The sequence below is a fragment of the Centroberyx affinis genome, unplaced genomic scaffold, assembly GCF_046629955.1.
Source record: "Centroberyx affinis isolate AG114_WGS23_722 - 3 ecotype Tasmania unplaced genomic scaffold, CSIRO-AGI_Caff_v1 ptg002889l_1, whole genome shotgun sequence".
NCBI lineage: Eukaryota > Metazoa > Chordata > Actinopteri > Beryciformes > Berycidae > Centroberyx > Centroberyx affinis.
In genome coordinates this window covers 143,868-160,912 of record NW_027281018.1, presented here as the reverse complement: position 1 = coordinate 160,912, position 17,045 = coordinate 143,868, and the positions used below count along the sequence as shown (strand labels likewise).

The 17,045-nt window shown below is 41.1% G+C and overlaps 1 protein-coding gene across 1 annotated transcript in view; it reads left to right on the top strand.

Annotated features, from left to right (window-relative positions):
• The first annotated feature begins 10,514 nt into the window (after positions 1 to 10,514).
• Positions 10,515 to 17,045, top strand: part of mtnr1bb (melatonin receptor 1Bb) — a 31,433-nt gene continuing 24,902 nt past the window's right edge. The window contains exon 1 of the mRNA XM_071536536.1: positions 10,515 to 10,722. Coding sequence (XP_071392637.1) covers positions 10,515 to 10,722 — 208 coding nt within the window. The remainder of the gene's footprint in view (positions 10,723 to 17,045) is intronic.

Sequence of the window (17,045 nt, the reverse complement as noted above, 5' to 3'; positions counted from 1 at the left end):
TAGTGCTTCTTTGGAGAAAAATGTCACATCTTTCTAAAGGATGTAAATATAAGAGGAAACGACATGCATGGCAATCTGTGTTTGACACTTTAAGGACACTGTAGACGTGTGTTAATACCAGGTGTAAATGCAATCCAGCTAAATCATATCTAGACACAATCCAGATATGAGATGAGATCTTAATGGCAGGTGTGAAGGGGTCCTAAGAAAGATAGCACCTATATCAGTGTTTTTACAGTCTGGGATGGGACCCAGAGGTGGAGGATTACGAGAAGATTCAAATCGGTTCCCAATTCTGAGAAAAAATACTAATCTAAAGCTATGTAGCTTTAAGACTTTCCATGTGCCTGTAATGTGTTTGTTGGATAAAAATCAGTGGGCTTGTAAGTTATAATTTCCATGATTCCCATACCCAAAAGCCTGCAAAATAGCTTTTGGGTTGGAAAAGAAAAAAAAAAAAAAAGTAAATGGATGATGGAGTGTTTGTTGGCAAGAGTCAGCTGTTTGTGAAAGTAACTCCAAAGTGATATAACTGCACAAAGTAATATTGAAAGGTATTAAATATTGCATTACTTCAGTACACCAATAGCCACAAGCCTATTGACAGTTTTTAACAGACCTAGTGTCAACTGGGGGAAATTGGTGTGATTAACTCGGTGTGTATTCAAGTCTCATACTGTGGTGTATAAATAAACATTTTATTACCATCCATTGCAGTCAAATCATCTTGCAATAATTTGTATCTTTCAAGGCAGCTGGTTTAAGTTATTTTATAGTTTGCTGATGTGCTGTGGCGTATATGTATTTTATCTAGTTTATATACCAGACTGGATGTTGTAGGGGTTGGCAGGTTAGAGGAGAATATGGCCCACGCAAGCAGATTCACACTTATTTATTGTAGAAAAAAAAAAGCCATAATTTGTCTTAAGGGTGAATATGTAGCAGGTGTGCTGTAGCAGGTGAGCTATATCTCTATGCAGACGACATGAGATAAATAATCCCCATAAATATTTAATCCTATCAAGTCAGTCTTGTCACGCCTCTTATATGTTTTTCTTTAGTTTTTCCCTCCCAACTGGAGTCTGGCAGATTCATTTAGCAGAGCTGAAACCCACTGATGTGTTGGGAAGACATGAAGACCTGACTGTCTTCTGGAATGTTAAGTGCGTATACTGTATGATCACTCATAGAATAAATATGATTTGTTATGAAATTTCATTTATTTTTCGATGGAAATTATTACTTAATATGAGTGTTATGGCCTTGTCATGCCTTACTCAGTTTGCTTTGGCTGTATACAGTTCACTAGAGAACACTTCAATTTCTCACAATGCCTTTTTATTTAGCAGGGAAATTGATTTCATAGATGAGTTGAATAGATGGCCTAGAATATCATGCTTATTCTATGGTACCCTCTGTCCCTTGGAGCTTGAATGCATTTCCATTTTAACCCTTAAATGCAATGAGTAAATTATGCAGATTGTGCATCTCGAAAACCACATAATTAAGATGAGATGCTATTTGTTATTTTTGCTGTTTGTTTTGCATCTCATGCTCTATAGCCATCAGCACATACGCAAAAAAGTGTAAATGATAGTCCATAGCCCCATATAAAAGACAGTATTTGAGTTATACACACACCTTCGCACACAATTAAAATTTCAACAATCTCAATTATTCATTGTTAAAAAGTCTGCTGCCAGCGGGAATGGTGGCATTTCTCTATCGATCTATCTCCATCCTTAGAAGGTGGCCGGTCACTCACTCTTGATTGGAGAGAAAAGGTTGTGCAGACGGTGGTCAGTCTGCTCCGTGTCTGACCAGGCTGACAGTGGCCTGCTCTCACCCTGTCTGCAGCCAGGAGATGCACTGAGGCACCTTTGTGGTTTGTGATTATTTTCTCTCCTTTCCTGTGGAGTTGACATCCAAACTTTGTTCTTGTTATCATCCAAGTCTCTGAGCATAAACACCACCAAGCTCACTGTCTGCTAGAAGACATTCCCATGGCAACCAGACATTCTCCTGATCATGTTTCTGTTTCATTTCTTCTTGTTACATGCAACGGATATTGGCCAATTAGGTGGCATGGAGATGTATTTGCGTGTGTTTGTGTGTGTGTACACGTGTGTGCGTATGTGTCTGTGTGCAGATGCATGTTTATCTATGCATGCCTCTCAACATGCTGCTCCCAAGTGCTGTATGTTTCTTTGATGCGACTGACACAGCTTGGCAATGGTACATGGGGAGGGAGAAGAGTTGTTTGACACACTTTAAGAGTAATCTTACATTCATACGCAGAAACAAATTGTATGAGCAACACATCAGTACTCGCCCACTCTTAAACGTACAGTATAACTAGGCAGTGTGTATCAAGATAAATACATGGAGCATGTTTGAATTGTGTGTGCAGGCACTGTGGATAACCAGCACACATTCAGTGGTAGCATGCCTGGCATATGAAGAGTTTGATTCCAAAACACTCTATATCCATTTTGGAAAAAAATGTACCTTGTTTCATTTCAAAATATATTTCTATATATCATCTAAAATGATAGTATTTGGTAAGCAAAAATCTCCCGATGGCAAACAGTGAGTGGTATTTTCCTGACAGCAGTCATTTTGTCAGAATAAGTGTTACATTTTTCAAATGGTGGATATCTCATTTTGGAATGAAACTCTTCATATATCTTTTAGTGCATGCCAGCCTGTGTCACTGAAATAGATGGAAATACAGCCGATAGTGAAATGTTGGCTGGCTTGTTCCAGTTCTATTCTCACTCCAAGCAGGAACCGTGAATCACAAAAGGCTCAAACAGGTACAAGACAGAACCTTAGGGAGATGCATCTCTATTTTTCTACACCCGGGGAAAAAATGCATGCATCACTGTGCAAAATGTACACAAAAATTGGAGACACTTGTCACTGCTGGAGACATTCTCAAACCTCTATCAGCAACTTTGCACCCATGACTTTTTGAAAACAATCTGCTTGTTTGCTCTCCAATGTGATCACAACACCAGAAATCATGTTTTGTTTTTTTTCTATCACCTCAGCCTTTCAGAAACAAGGAAACGCAGAAAATGAGATTTTAACAATTAGCATAATATTATGCTATGCATGTCTCAAGTGATGACAGCTAGGGGTCTCTCTAAAATGTGCAGGTGGCGCATTGACTTTCACTAAATCTTTCCATTCATTTATTTGGTGCTGTGGATATCCTGCCTCCCCTTTTGAGGTCTTTAGAGGGACAGAGAGATGAGTCATCACCCATAGGACATTCATCCTTACGGGCAGTACCTTGCACACATTACCTCTACCTCTTCACATTACCTTACCACATTGCCTCAGGCCATACTGGTGCTACTCTCATCACCATCAGCATCATCAACAACAACAACATCGGCAACAACACACCACAGGTAGTTTTAATCTCAACTGATACAGTGACATTCCGGTCAAAGGGAGGGCAAGGCTAATTATTTTTTCAACCAGATTCACTCTCATTCGCAGCTTATTAAATTATTCTGACAAGGATTATGCAACATGTCCCAATAACTGACATACCCTTCCTGGCACACTCTTTCTATGACCATCCAGCTTGTTTAACTTATTCCAAGCATGCTGGCTGTCCCAGTGACAGGCACAGGGTCAAATCAAAGGCAAATAAGAGGGTGTGTGAGAGAGAGAGGGACAGACAGAGAGAGAGAGAGAGAGAGAGAGAGAGAGCAATAAACAAAGTGAATGTTATGTTTACTCAACATGCACAAGAGGAAACTGACAATGACCCGCCAGTCCCTTTGGCTCTGCTGGCTTTTCATTGGACCAGCTGGCATTTACACCATAGAGTCAGCTAAGCCACTTAAAACCTCTCTCTATCTCCCCTGGTTTTTTCTTTTTCTCTGCTCCATTTTTCACAGCGAAGTTCCTCTAGATCTGGCTGGACGCAGCAGGGAAGGGATGGACAGAAGGATGAAAGGATGTTACATAAAGGAGGAGGGGAGTGAAGGATAGATCATGTAAGAAAGGAGAAAGACGAGTGGAGGAGGGGGAAAAGTAAGAGAGATTACCGTTCCCCAGTTCCTGCTTATTGAGGGGTGGCTGTGTGGGTGATTATAAACCCACGCTGTTCTCAGTAACACCAGGATTACACTCTCAGCCAGACCTAATCTATGTGCCTAACATCTGCCTCTGATACCACATACACACACACACATGCGCGTGCGAGCAAACACACAAGCACATGATGCCGACGTACATACATACAGTCGTACACGCACACACACCAACACTCCCATGACCGTAATGGCACAGCCTATTTTTAATGTCACAAAGTAATTTCATCAAATGTTTTATTCATGAAGACTTTAATGTTGTGAGTATAATTCTGTCTGCCTCCAACACAACAAAGTATGCCTACATTGATAGAAAAAGGTGGGGGATGGGAAAACTGAATGGTCTCCACTCCTATTTATGGGGTTACACATACATATCAGAAACCTGCCGCCAGCAGTGTGTGACGGAGAGGGAGCTTGCATGTGTGTGTGAGTAACCACCACCCCCCCTCTCCCCCCCTTGTCCCCCCCCTTTACAGATTATTACAATTACAAAAGGCAATCCTCCAGCATATGCCCAGAAGACTGCTGCCTGGATGTGTGAGGCAGGGAAATTAACTACTCGAGCCATATACTTTATATCCTTTGATTCATTTTATGTGTTTGTGTGTGTGTGTGTGTGTGTGTGTGTGTGTGTGTGTGTGTGTGCGTCTCTGTGCAACCTCAACACATATAGTACTGTGCAAAAGTCTTAGGCACCCAAGAGTTTTTATATAAATTTTGTCTTAGATGTTTATTCATTTTTTTTTTCTGCATTAGTGTGTCAGTAGAAACTTTTCATGTAATTATTTTTGAAAGCATCTTCACTTTTTTTTCTTTTACATGTGCCTAAGACTTTTGCACAGTACTTGTATATGAGACCAAATTATCCCCACCTCCCTAACTACCACTCCAGCTCCAGGACGGTGGACTGCAACTGCCATTAATCCTCCTTAAAGAAAAACAAAATCCATCACTCAGAAGGCATAATGCCATTACTCAGCTGCTAATTTAACATTGCCACATTTACATTAAAAAGCATTAATTGTCTCAAACTTGGAAAATGTGTTTGGATTAAAAGCTTAGCAACATACACACTATACTTTACAATATACATAATAAAGACACCACAGTCTCACAGCCTCAAAGGGCACAAAACATTCAAACAATCAGATGAATATAAAAGTCTTTATGCAGTTGGGTTCAGTTCATTAAAAAGCATTAGGTGCTTGTTTCATCGGCTAATAATGGGAATAAATATTCTACCTGCTGCGCTGTTTTGTGTGTACATTATGCTGAATTAGAAGACGGCATTGTATCTCCACCTTCTGCTATCCTCACAAAGTGCGATGAAAAGGCTGACTCCCATTACCCAGGATCTGTTTATTTTGCTCTTGGTGAGTCTTGGGTTGAGCTCTGATTATGCTGATATAGCAGTTGCCAATGATGCTGCTAGACTTTGCTACAACACTCTCCAGTTTGTTCTGATCTTGTAAACACATGCTGCCATAAACAGAGGTGAGACAGAATGATGGATCAAAACTCCTCATGAAATGCTGCTTATAAATTTGGCTGCAACATGGCCCTCAAAGCACAGCTTGTTATCTTCTTTAGCTCTGAGGAATTGGTAAGTTGTCACCCTGGAGATTGCTGAGATCTGATTTCGGAGGAGGCTGCTCTATTCTGTCCTTTGATCACCAGGTGTTTTTACATTTGCCAGCGGGGTAAGCATCTGGGTTTGCTGAAGTTGCTGTTAGACTGTAAGATTTTTATTAGGTCCTTGTTGAAATGCCTGTGGTAGTAACCTTTATAGGCCAGCGGATGGCTGTCATGTAACGACACTCGTAAGACCTATGTTATGTGACAAACACTGTGGTAACACTAGAAGGCACTCGGAGAAACCTCTGCCAATATTGACAATTCGCTTGCTGTTACACCCAAAGACATTCCTATCACTTAAATGTTAAATTAAATAGATTTCTCGACACTGTAAACATGCCTTTGACGTTTGGAACCAGGTCTCTATCTCTGTTAGTTTCATAGCTATGGCTAAAAAACTATAATGCTAATGGTGGAAATTCCAGATCCATATCACCAAAATGTAATCAATTGTTCCCTGGCCTACGGCCTATCTGTCCATCTGTTCATAAGTTTTTGAGATATCCTGCAGAAACAATAACAGGGGTGAAAACATAACCTCTTTGGCAGAGGTAAGACATAACATACCAATAGATACAGCCCATAATAGTCACTCAAAACTGTCACCCAGCACATAAAATGAACCAGCTAGATTAAACTTTTCACTTAAGATACTTTATTTATAATGATTGGCCCACACTGCCAGTCACACGTTTTTCTCACATATCCACACACACTTTATTAAACTTATTTTAATCATTAAGTAACATAATTTATTATAATGCAATTGATATGCAATAATCATTGTATTTCAATTGCATTATAATAAATGACAGTATTATTACTTCTCTTCTCTATGCCCAGCCTATCAATCTCATCACTCAGTAGTCATGCTGTTATCCGGGACTGTAAACAAATGACTTGAAACATCTTTCTGCTCCAAACCCTGTCATCTGCAAAAGTGGTGTTGCTAACAGATTAGAGGTGTTGTCTGTATCCATGACTGTCATAGAAAAACGCTTACACTTGTTACATTATTTGCCAAGACACTCACAGCCAGCAACATGTAACTAGTGCTAGGCCGGTTTTCACTTGTTTTCTTTACACCCTGATCCCCACACATTTGTTGTGTTGGCACCATCTGGTGATTTGCGAGACGTCTCCTGCAAAGCCCTCTCCGGAAGAAAGCCTGTGATGGACTTGCCTAACGATGGCGGTGTCATCAATATTGATAAAGTGAGGTGACTTCTTCAGTTGTTTAGGTACTTAAAATGCCGGGTACAGGACAGAGATCACAGCCCCGTGGAACCACTGTGTTGGTGGTTCTTGCAGAGGACATGATGAAGTTGACACCCGATAGCTTTGTCCGGTTTGGCAGTACATCATTTATCCTTTTCCCCACAGTGCCAGGTTTACTCCCATACCAGTGAGTTTCTCTGCCATAAAATAGGGCCGAACATTACTGAAGCCTCTTTCAAAGCTGACAAACACAATGTTCACATTAGCTATAGATTCAGAGGTCTGTGAAGCATATCTACCAGAGTCAACACAGCATAATCAGGACTTTGCAATGGTCAATAAGCAGATGGATTTTCCTCCACAACCCTTTTATTTCCATAACTTTCGCTCTATTATCTCGGTGGTTTTGCATCTACTCCAAGCATAAAGGGATATTTGACAACCACTGCCATGGAAAATATCACAGCCGCATACTAAAAAAAGCTTTGGGGACAAAAATTAAGTATTATACTACAGTGTGAAATGCAGAACTGAAGATAATAAACCTTTAAAGGGGGAAAAAAATCACCATAAAACACTTTACCACTGTTAAATGATGTCAGTAGCTGTTAAATGGCTATTGGTGATTTACCTTGCATTTCTGGCCCCTGTTTGTTATTTGGTGGTGTTTGTTTTTCTTATTCCTGCGGATAACTGGCCAAATGTACACAATGTGATGTCTGTAGCGATATTTTCAGTACAGCTACAATGGAGTTTGATAGCAGAAAAAAAAATCAGCTTTCTAAAACATCACTGGTAGGCTAAATGTCAATTTTTGGTGTCAGTCCCTCAGAATCAAACAGCACTGGCTTCTTTTCTAGACTCACTATTTTGCACCGACGTTCAACAGTCATACAGGGAGAAATCCATCATAGAGGAGGAAGAGATACCAATTTCATCACCAACTGTAACCTCAAAAGACCATAATGCAATGCAGCCACAGCTTGCATCTTTGTGGATCTGTCATCGGTAGGGTATGAAATATAACGCCCTCTTTGACAGATTTTTTGCAATTTGAACATCCGGGCATGGCACACCAGGGTATTGTTTTCTCTCTACTCTCTCTTTTTCTTGACTGGAAACACTTACTATGCACTCGCTATCGCTCTCTCCACCTGTATGTAAAGTCGTCCTGGGAAACATAGAAAATCACTAACTGAAGTAGAAGTAGAGAAGGCAGGTTGAGGGAAAGTGGGGACACCGAAGAAGTAAATTACACCACTTCATCACAAAATAACTTCTGGAATGACCGTCACAAATTCATGATATCTAACAGTGTAAGAGTATCCGAGGATGGGATTTTCCTTTAATGAATGCATAAGTGAAATTATGTCCCAAAGTTTCCCAGAAAAAAACAAAGCAATAAATCAAAGTGACATAATTGTGACATTGTGCAAGTTTACTTGCACATCAAGTTCCCTGATGTGTTTAGTCCCTAAACACTGTGTAAAACCTATATTTGTATATATGGTATTGTTGGTGTTTGTGTGTGAGTGTGTGTGCCTCTTGACATTCGCCATATATGGAGACGGTGCTGTTTTCTGTACCCTTAATGCCATTAGTTTTCTTGATATGTGATATTGTTAGCCATCCATTTTGAGGTCCAGGCATTGTTCTGTGTCATTATTATTATATCATTGGCAAGTTATTGTTTCCATGTGGATATAGATAAAAGATTCTAATGTGTGTGTGTGTGTGTGTGTGTGTGTGTATGTGTGTCTGGATGACCTCACAGATGCACATCCGCCTGCTGGTCGTCGTATCAAGCCAGTGTAACACTGTGTCACACTGCCCTGGTTTGAGGTTAACATGGGCCAGGCTAATCTGTTCCTGGTACTGTGCTTGAGGGCATCCGCTCCAGCCATAAGCCAGTAGTAAAGAGTTAAGTAACTGAGTGCCACTGGCCTCAATGTGTCAACACTGGCACCGACAGTATTGATGATATATGAATCCATTGGATCTGATGGAGAGCTTGAACACCAGTTAGCAGGCTAAAGAATGGAGGGGATTAGACTGCCACCTCCGTCTTGCTCTGAATGTACTGTACTGTCCAAAACGAGTCGTAGGCCTTAAATGGCACTCTGATGGAGGCACACACACTGCTAGAGCATATTGTTTTAATCAATAATATGATATTGCGTTCGCTATTGAAAAAGTCCCATAATAGCCACCTTGTTCTTTTCATCTTTGTTTTATTGGAGCAAGTGAAAGTATCAGCTCAGGCCTTGGTTGCTCATTAAAAAATAAAAGGAAATGAAATAAAAAAATCAAAAAAAATCAGAGAACCCCCTAAAAAAACAGCATATTGTAGCAGAAAAGGGCACCAGCTATTAATGTTTATAGTAATAATGGTTATATTTAAAAAATGTTCTCACACTGAGCATCAGGTAATTGATGTGACAAATTGACCTGCGTTTTGCTTCTGGCAATGAAATGCTGGGTCTGATTAAATATCATATCACACTGTGATAACAATGTACTCTCTGTATTAGTACTGATTGGACAAAACATACGAGGCATATCCAGCCAGATCCACTGCTGTGTGTACATTTACAGCACCTCGGAGCATTGTGGTGAGATCAAAGCCAGATACTGGAAACCACACTGGGAATAGAGAACAAAATGAGGGAAATCTGTGTTTGCAAGCCTACCTCAGCATGGTAATACGAGAAGGAGCGAGAAAGTGAGACAGAGAGGGGAGAGGAGAGGACAGGAGAGGAAGAAACACAAAAGAGAAGTCGGGAGTAAAAGGCTGTGTGTAAACCCGTGTTTCTGTCTATCCACACTCCGTGGATGCCTTCTCATCTTGCTGTGTGACTGACTAAAGAGCTTCTCTGTGATATTTACCAGAGTGTCGCCTCGCCGCGCCGCGCAGTGCGCCGTATCCTCACATGGTTGCGTCGTAGTTTAGCGCATGGCAAGGGTAACAGCCGGGAAAAGAAGACAACACGTTCCTCTGCTTGTACAGAGGATAAAAAATGAAGTCAGAAGGATTCAGAGAATAATGCCATGCTGTGACATGTTTGGGAAGGAATAGCCGTCGTTTCGCCAACGTGGGCGCATGCAGACAGATGGAGAGATGTTAGAGATGTCAACCCGCAAAACAGGGACACTTGGAGAGGGTGAAGACTTTGCACAAGATATGGGTGATCTGGACTTTTTATTGTCAAATATTTTCTAAAAGACCTAGATGAATAATTAACATTTCCTCACCAGGGACAAGGTGTGGCACCGCCGTGTGCCCGGGCTTTCGATGGCACATGTATGACCTGTGTGCTAAAGCAGGCAAGGAGTCTATGTAACTTTATATAGGTTACAGGTGAACCACTTAATAGCAATTAACTCATATTCGCGTTATAAGCAGCAGACTCGGCGTGCGCTCTGGTGGAAACCGGGGAGGCACCGGGGTGCGCTCCATGTTTCATTTAGGTCACACCGGTACCGGCGGTTCCTGCGGGACTTCAGGCACTGTTGGGACTTAAGACAGTGTTGGGGTTTGGGCCAGTGATGCCGGACACATTTACACTCCTAAAGAACCGGACAGAGCCACGGCTGGGGCAGCTAGAGCGCACGCTGGCCACGGAGGGGAACGCCCGCCCCGCCTGGGTCATAGCAGTCCTGGCCAGCGTGCTGATCTTCACCACGGTGGTGGACGTGCTGGGGAATCTGCTGGTGATCATCTCGGTGTTTAGGAACCGCAAGCTGAGGAACGCGGGTAAGATCTCTCAGCCAAACCCTCCTCCATCCCATCCTGTGATGTGGTAAACAAAATAGGTGTGATCATCCAGCCGGTGTCAAACCACCACCAATATAAATAAATAATCAATGATATTTTAAGAAAAGCTTTAATATAGGCTAGGCTATATCCCCCCTACCCTATTAGAACTTACATTCGTTTAAGATTTATCTCGGCCTAAAAAGGCGCGTGAGCTCTAATCTTCTATAAAAAGGTGGGTGAACTGAGTTTAGGTGTGTTTATCCTCCAGTGCATCGCCGATCCCATATTATCTTAATCAAGTTGCCAGCGCGCACTTCACCATTTGACAATTTGCGTGTCCGATGGCCCTTGAAGTGTCACTTCACCGACAGGCGCATCACTGAAAGACAAAACGATTTCAGAGTAATACAGTCTTTATTGTATACTGTAGACATTTAGTCATAGCTGAGTTTACTCTTATCCAGAGCGTCTTAAAGGCAGGCAGGGTTTCAGTGTTTTGCTGAAGGACACGGGGCTGCTGATGGACACAAGGTTGGCTGTTACGGAGATTTAACCTGTGACTTTCCAGTTACAGGACGGTCTCTTGAACCACAAGTGCACCCTGCCGCCCAATTAAGTTAGATTAGTCTACATCTGCATTTATACGCTGAGTTATCAAAGCTAACAGCACGGTGTCTCTCTGCTTCGCCCACTCCTGCAGTCATTTTCTGCGCTTAGACTTAAGTTCAGTAAACATCTACCAGCAGTAGGTAAACTTCAACAGAATTCAAGGGATGCGAAAAAACACTTAGTCTGGTTCACATTTCTTGTTTAAGGGTTGATTAATAACCACAGGGGAATCCTTCTGAAAAGCTGGTAGGCCTATATTGGTGTACATGAATCTTTATAGGAATGTGTGAAATCACCCAGGGAGCCTCATGCATCAATAGTGTAGTGAATCATAATGCAGAGTCGTAAAGCAGAGAAATGCTCTTTCAGTGGACCCTCAGGTGTTTCTGCTGTAAAGAAGCAAGTGAAAAAATCTGCCAGTGGGGTGATAATTCCACTTGTCCCCAATGCAAATGAATTTGCTTCAAGAATTTTCTTTAATCATTCATAATTTCTTTGATGCTAGTGGACTGAGCTGCCTTATTCTGTCTTTTTTCAAGATATTGACACTATTGACACTTTATGAAAACACCTTTGGAAAGAAGTGGAATTACGTAACCCAGAATTTCTCACTTGCTTTAGGAAAAATAGGATGTTAAGACTAAATTTGAGACTAAATTACTTGTTATGATGGATATTTTTTGCAGTGTATCTACTACTACTCTACTGTGTAGATCAGCTATTTTGTGCATTATTACAATTGGTGCAAGAGATCTGCAGGCTATTTCTCAGCCAGTGGGTCGCAACTAAGGACCTTTCTGACCTAGCTGGTAGGTATACCCAGATGATTGACCCAAACCAACTTCATCCTTTCATTTCAGGACATTATGAACCTCTCATGGCCTATGCATGTATATATAATAATAAACGTATTTTCCTTTACTTGAGCATCATTTTCAGTTAGGTGTACACAGGAATCACTGGAGCTTTTGAATGTGACCCTATCTTAGGCTACATAGAAAAAAGACTCCCACACTCTGCACGCTTGCATAGATGATTTATTTATTGACGTTTAGGTACCCTGAAATTCAGCTTATTCGTAGCATTCAATTGCCTTGGGCCAAGGTTGTTTATTTATTGATGCTACAAGTTTATGGAACAAGTAGCAACTCATTTTGTAAAACGGGAAGTATATGTCAAGTGGCATTTCATGTGTGTATAACACCTAAATAATTCCTCTTAATCATTATCTTATTAACCTTAATGCAAAGTAATAGAAAGTTGGGGGCTGCATACACACATGTTGGTAACCATTGTGTAAAAATCATATCTGATGTGATCAGATCTTCATTGTGATCACATTTACTTAGGTGTACTTGGCACAAGATATTCATCAGTACACAGTACCTGATCTAAGTATCTCTTGGTCTATTTAGGGGGAGGGACTGTGGCTTGGATGTTAGAGAAGTGGAGTTGAGTTATCAAGTTGGCACTTCTCATTGCAGATGTTTTGCTGAATTAGGCATTAGGCATTAGGCCATGACACCCCCAGAGGCAAAACAGTAAATTCTGCCTTCTTCCAGGATCACACCTTGTACACCTGCTCTTCACACTGAGCAGACCTGTGCTCATCCACACTACATCTGTGCTACCCTGGCACTGCACCTCTGTTTAGGCTTATACTTTCTCACAACCACAATTTTCAATCTCACCCTCAATTTGAATAACAATCGGCTTGTGGGATGGCTGACCCTCCTGGCTTGAAACGGCCTTCTCAGCAGTTCAGAAACTGAATTGTACCAACTATCAAAGCCTCAAACACTGAAGCATCAGCAGCACTGGCACCTGAATTTCCACACTTTACTACAGTATCATATTTTCTGTTCTATGCCCTGTCTACAATCTGCTTCATATATTTGGACACCAATGAGTAGACCGGATAGACTATATAGTGTTCACATTTTGATCATACAACTGAACAATTGTATGCTACCAGCAAAACTACCTGCTTAATTTCCAGTCATAATACAGGGTGTTCTACGATATGTAAATCATCTTTTCCTCAACTGAGTCTTGGCTTCCTGTAGCCTACTTCCCTGCAGGAAGCCCATAATGAAAACATGCATGCATTTTGTTTCCTTTTGCCTCAAAAATAGTGCATTTCTGCATTAAGGCTGATCTTTCTCAATTCAAACAGCATACTCAGCAGTTCAGAAACCAAGCTGAATCCACATTCATGAGCTCAAAGGATGGCTGGATTGAAACAACCCACTCATCAGTTCAGAGGGGCACTTGTATCAGCAAACACCTGACTTAACTATAGTGTACAAACATTTACACCAGGCGCTGAGGATAGCATGTGATTACCCACTTCAGCTGTCATAGGTGTGCATAGGCCCATAACTCCTTTGTGGCTTGATCCAACTCCCACATGAGTCCCCACCAAGTCTTCAAGTTCAAGTTTTATTTGTCATTTATTTGTATTTCCTGTGGCACAGTGAACTCCACAGAGCAAGCTGACCACTGAGTGTTGGACCACAATATTAGGTCAGGTCCTAGGCTGATGTGTGCTCATTCTTACCTACCCGCAGTAATAATCGTAAAGAATACCCTCTCAGGTATTACTGGTATATTGAATGGATGTGAAGACCTCTATAATTCACACAAATCAAAACTATGATACGAGTTGGTCCTGTAAACCGAGCCACATTTGGGATTGCAGAGGGATTGCATGCGTTACCTTTCAGCCCTCTCAGTTTTTTCTCGTCTCTCTCTTCAAAGACCTTGACGTTTAATTTGAAACCGCTTTCGGTCTCATCATGGGCTATTGTATATTGGCGGGCTCATGCACATACACACTCGCACATGGATGCACGCACAAATGCGCACGCACTCATGAGCCTATACAGTATAATTTTCTTTCTGTGTGAAGGCACAAGCAACGTGTGTGTGTGTGTGTGTGGTGCGTGTGTGGTGCGTGTGTGTGTGTGTGTGTGTGAGATTCGGAGGAATAGTGTGTTTTGTCCCATGACATTTGTCTTTTAAGGAGCTTTGATTCATACAAACACACACACTCACCCATACACACACGTTTGCTTGCACACAAACACACAGAATATTCACGCACACAAGTCTACAGATCACATTGCCATATTGTGCCTTTCTGAATAGTGTGTAAGTGTGTGTGGGTGAATGAGTGCTATGTACAGTTTGTGGAGCAGAGGTTTTTGTCCCCTGACATTTGTCTTTGAAGGAGCTTAGGTGTTGCAAACCTTCAAAGAGAGTTAGACAGGATCACACATTACAGAGACTCGCTTCAAAGAGACTTTATTTACATCTCTCTCGCTTTCTCTCTCTCCTTCTCTCTTCCAGATCCTCTCTAGCTACTTTTCTCAAAAGCTCTCTCCCCCTACACAGTAAAAAAATAATGCTTAAAACGTTCCATAGTTGCATTCTTCCCTAAGACTGAGTCATGAAAAATAATACTCTTTGCTCAGTTCAATGTTTCATATTTTTTTTATTTGTGAGGTGAATTTAGTAGCAGACTACTAGTTCAATCACTAGGAAATGGGTGTAGTTCAAGATACTCACACATAGCTCAATGGACAGGCTAGATGTGAATGGGAGGTGCAGTATGGAATTACCAACCACCAAAAACTAAATGTTACAAAAAAATATGGGTAGCACAAAAATGACCAAACAGAAGTCAAGGACATTCAGATCAGTGGATTTAATGTCATATAGAACTGGGTATCATCTGCGTAACATTGGAAGAAGATGTTATTTTTTACAGATGATGTAGCCAAGGAAGAATATACTGGGAGAAGAGGATGGGATTTAAAATTGATCCCTACAAAACCTCACAAGTAAGATCTGTTGAGGATGATGTAGAATTGCCTATTCCAAACCAATGGTTTGACTGTGAAGGCAGGAGCTCAGCAAGTTTAGTGCTGCCTATGATACCAACCCAGTGCTTGAGGCAGTCAATTAGAGTAGCATGGTTTACCTCAATTCTGGTCTTCGAGGGCTGGTGTCCTACAGACTTTTGGTCCTCCCTGGTAGTTAATGAGGTCTGGTCTTAATCTGGTCTGTGTCTACCTGAGCAGCAATATTTTACGTAATATCTAACCGCTGAAACACGATTCCAAAACAAAAGAACGAGAGGGCGGAGGATGGACAAAGATCCCGTAAGTTAACTTCTTAGCGGACAATGCATCTGATGGTGACTTGACCAGCGGGAACAAATGGAAAGCCACAAGATTCATTGTGAGAACGACGCATCACGTCCAAGCAGCGCTGCAGTCTGCAGAACAGAGTCGGTTGAAACAGCTGGGACAGTTAACAGCTGTGTGTCTTAATCACGTACGTGGCATGAACTGTAAGGAAGCTTCTCTGTGCTTACTTTAATGAGAAGATCGTTCTCTCCAAGACAACTTGGGATGAACTTTCTCCACAAGGTCACAAGTATCGACTTGACATTCTTGGATTTGATAAACAGCCCAGGTGTGGCTTATTAACTGCCAGGGAGGAACAAAAACCTGCTGGACGACCGGAATTGAGGACACCTGATCTACACTCTTAAACAGCGCACTGAGGTTGAAATGGTTTCAAATTAAGAATCCTTCTGCATCCACTGTTAACTACTTGGGCAGACACTTGGGCAGTTTTAATGGAAGTACTGCCTCCAGCAGACATTTGTTTTGATATTTTGACACAGATTTGTAAAACTGAGCTCCAGCTTAATTGCAAGATTTATAAGCTTCAAGGGATCTACTTTTTGGTGTCTGACCAAGACATCAGATTTTTTAAAGCAGTTTAGTGGGATAAACTAGTGCTCTGTAATGTTGTGTTTTTAATAAGAAGCTTCATTTATTTACCCTACCTCCCCAGTATTTTAGAGATATTGCAATGCATAAAGTCAAAGGAAGGTGGGCTAAAATGTAATTATTTAAAGGGCAGTAAACCATGTTGTTATGATGGAATTAACTTTCAAGTCATCTATGAAAAAGCGCTGCTCAAAAGATGGCAAAACAAAATATGCCCTCTGTCCTTCATGTTCTACCGCTAGTGTGGAAAATCTGCCAGTGTTGTTGATGGAGCATGTCAACAGTGAAAATGGTCAACAAATCAAATCATTCTTATTACTTTCTGTAATCAATATTTATGAGACGTGACCACTTCCTACCAAACTGGTGTGGTCTGACTGCAGGAAATAAAAAAATATAGTCTTAAAATTGAAAAAAAAAATGTCATTGAAATCTGACGTCAACATTTTACGAGTTGCCTCTTAAAGCGTCAAAGTTGAACATTTTTTTACACTGCTGGGAGAGTATGAACTGAAAATACAAATAAAACACACATTCATGCACATAAACATACAAGCAACATTATTGTGTCATAAATGTGCATTTCCCCATTTTTCCTCTTCCTGTCACCTCAAGGGTAAAAAGATTTTAGCATAATATCACCTATGTATTCCAACATGTCCCAAATGTAAACAGATTTCACTGATTTACAAAACCTATGCATTTGTAAAAATAGTAAATCTCATTTTTAAACTGTTCAGAGGATTCAAACATTGAAGACACTTTTGATTCAGCTCACCGTTTAGAGTCCAATGGCACAAGTGATGTTTCCTTCTTAGATGTCACTACATGGCAATATCATACCTCTGTCGAAATCTTAGAGACTTGGGAGTATGCTACAGGTGGAATTTCTTGATTTCTTGATCA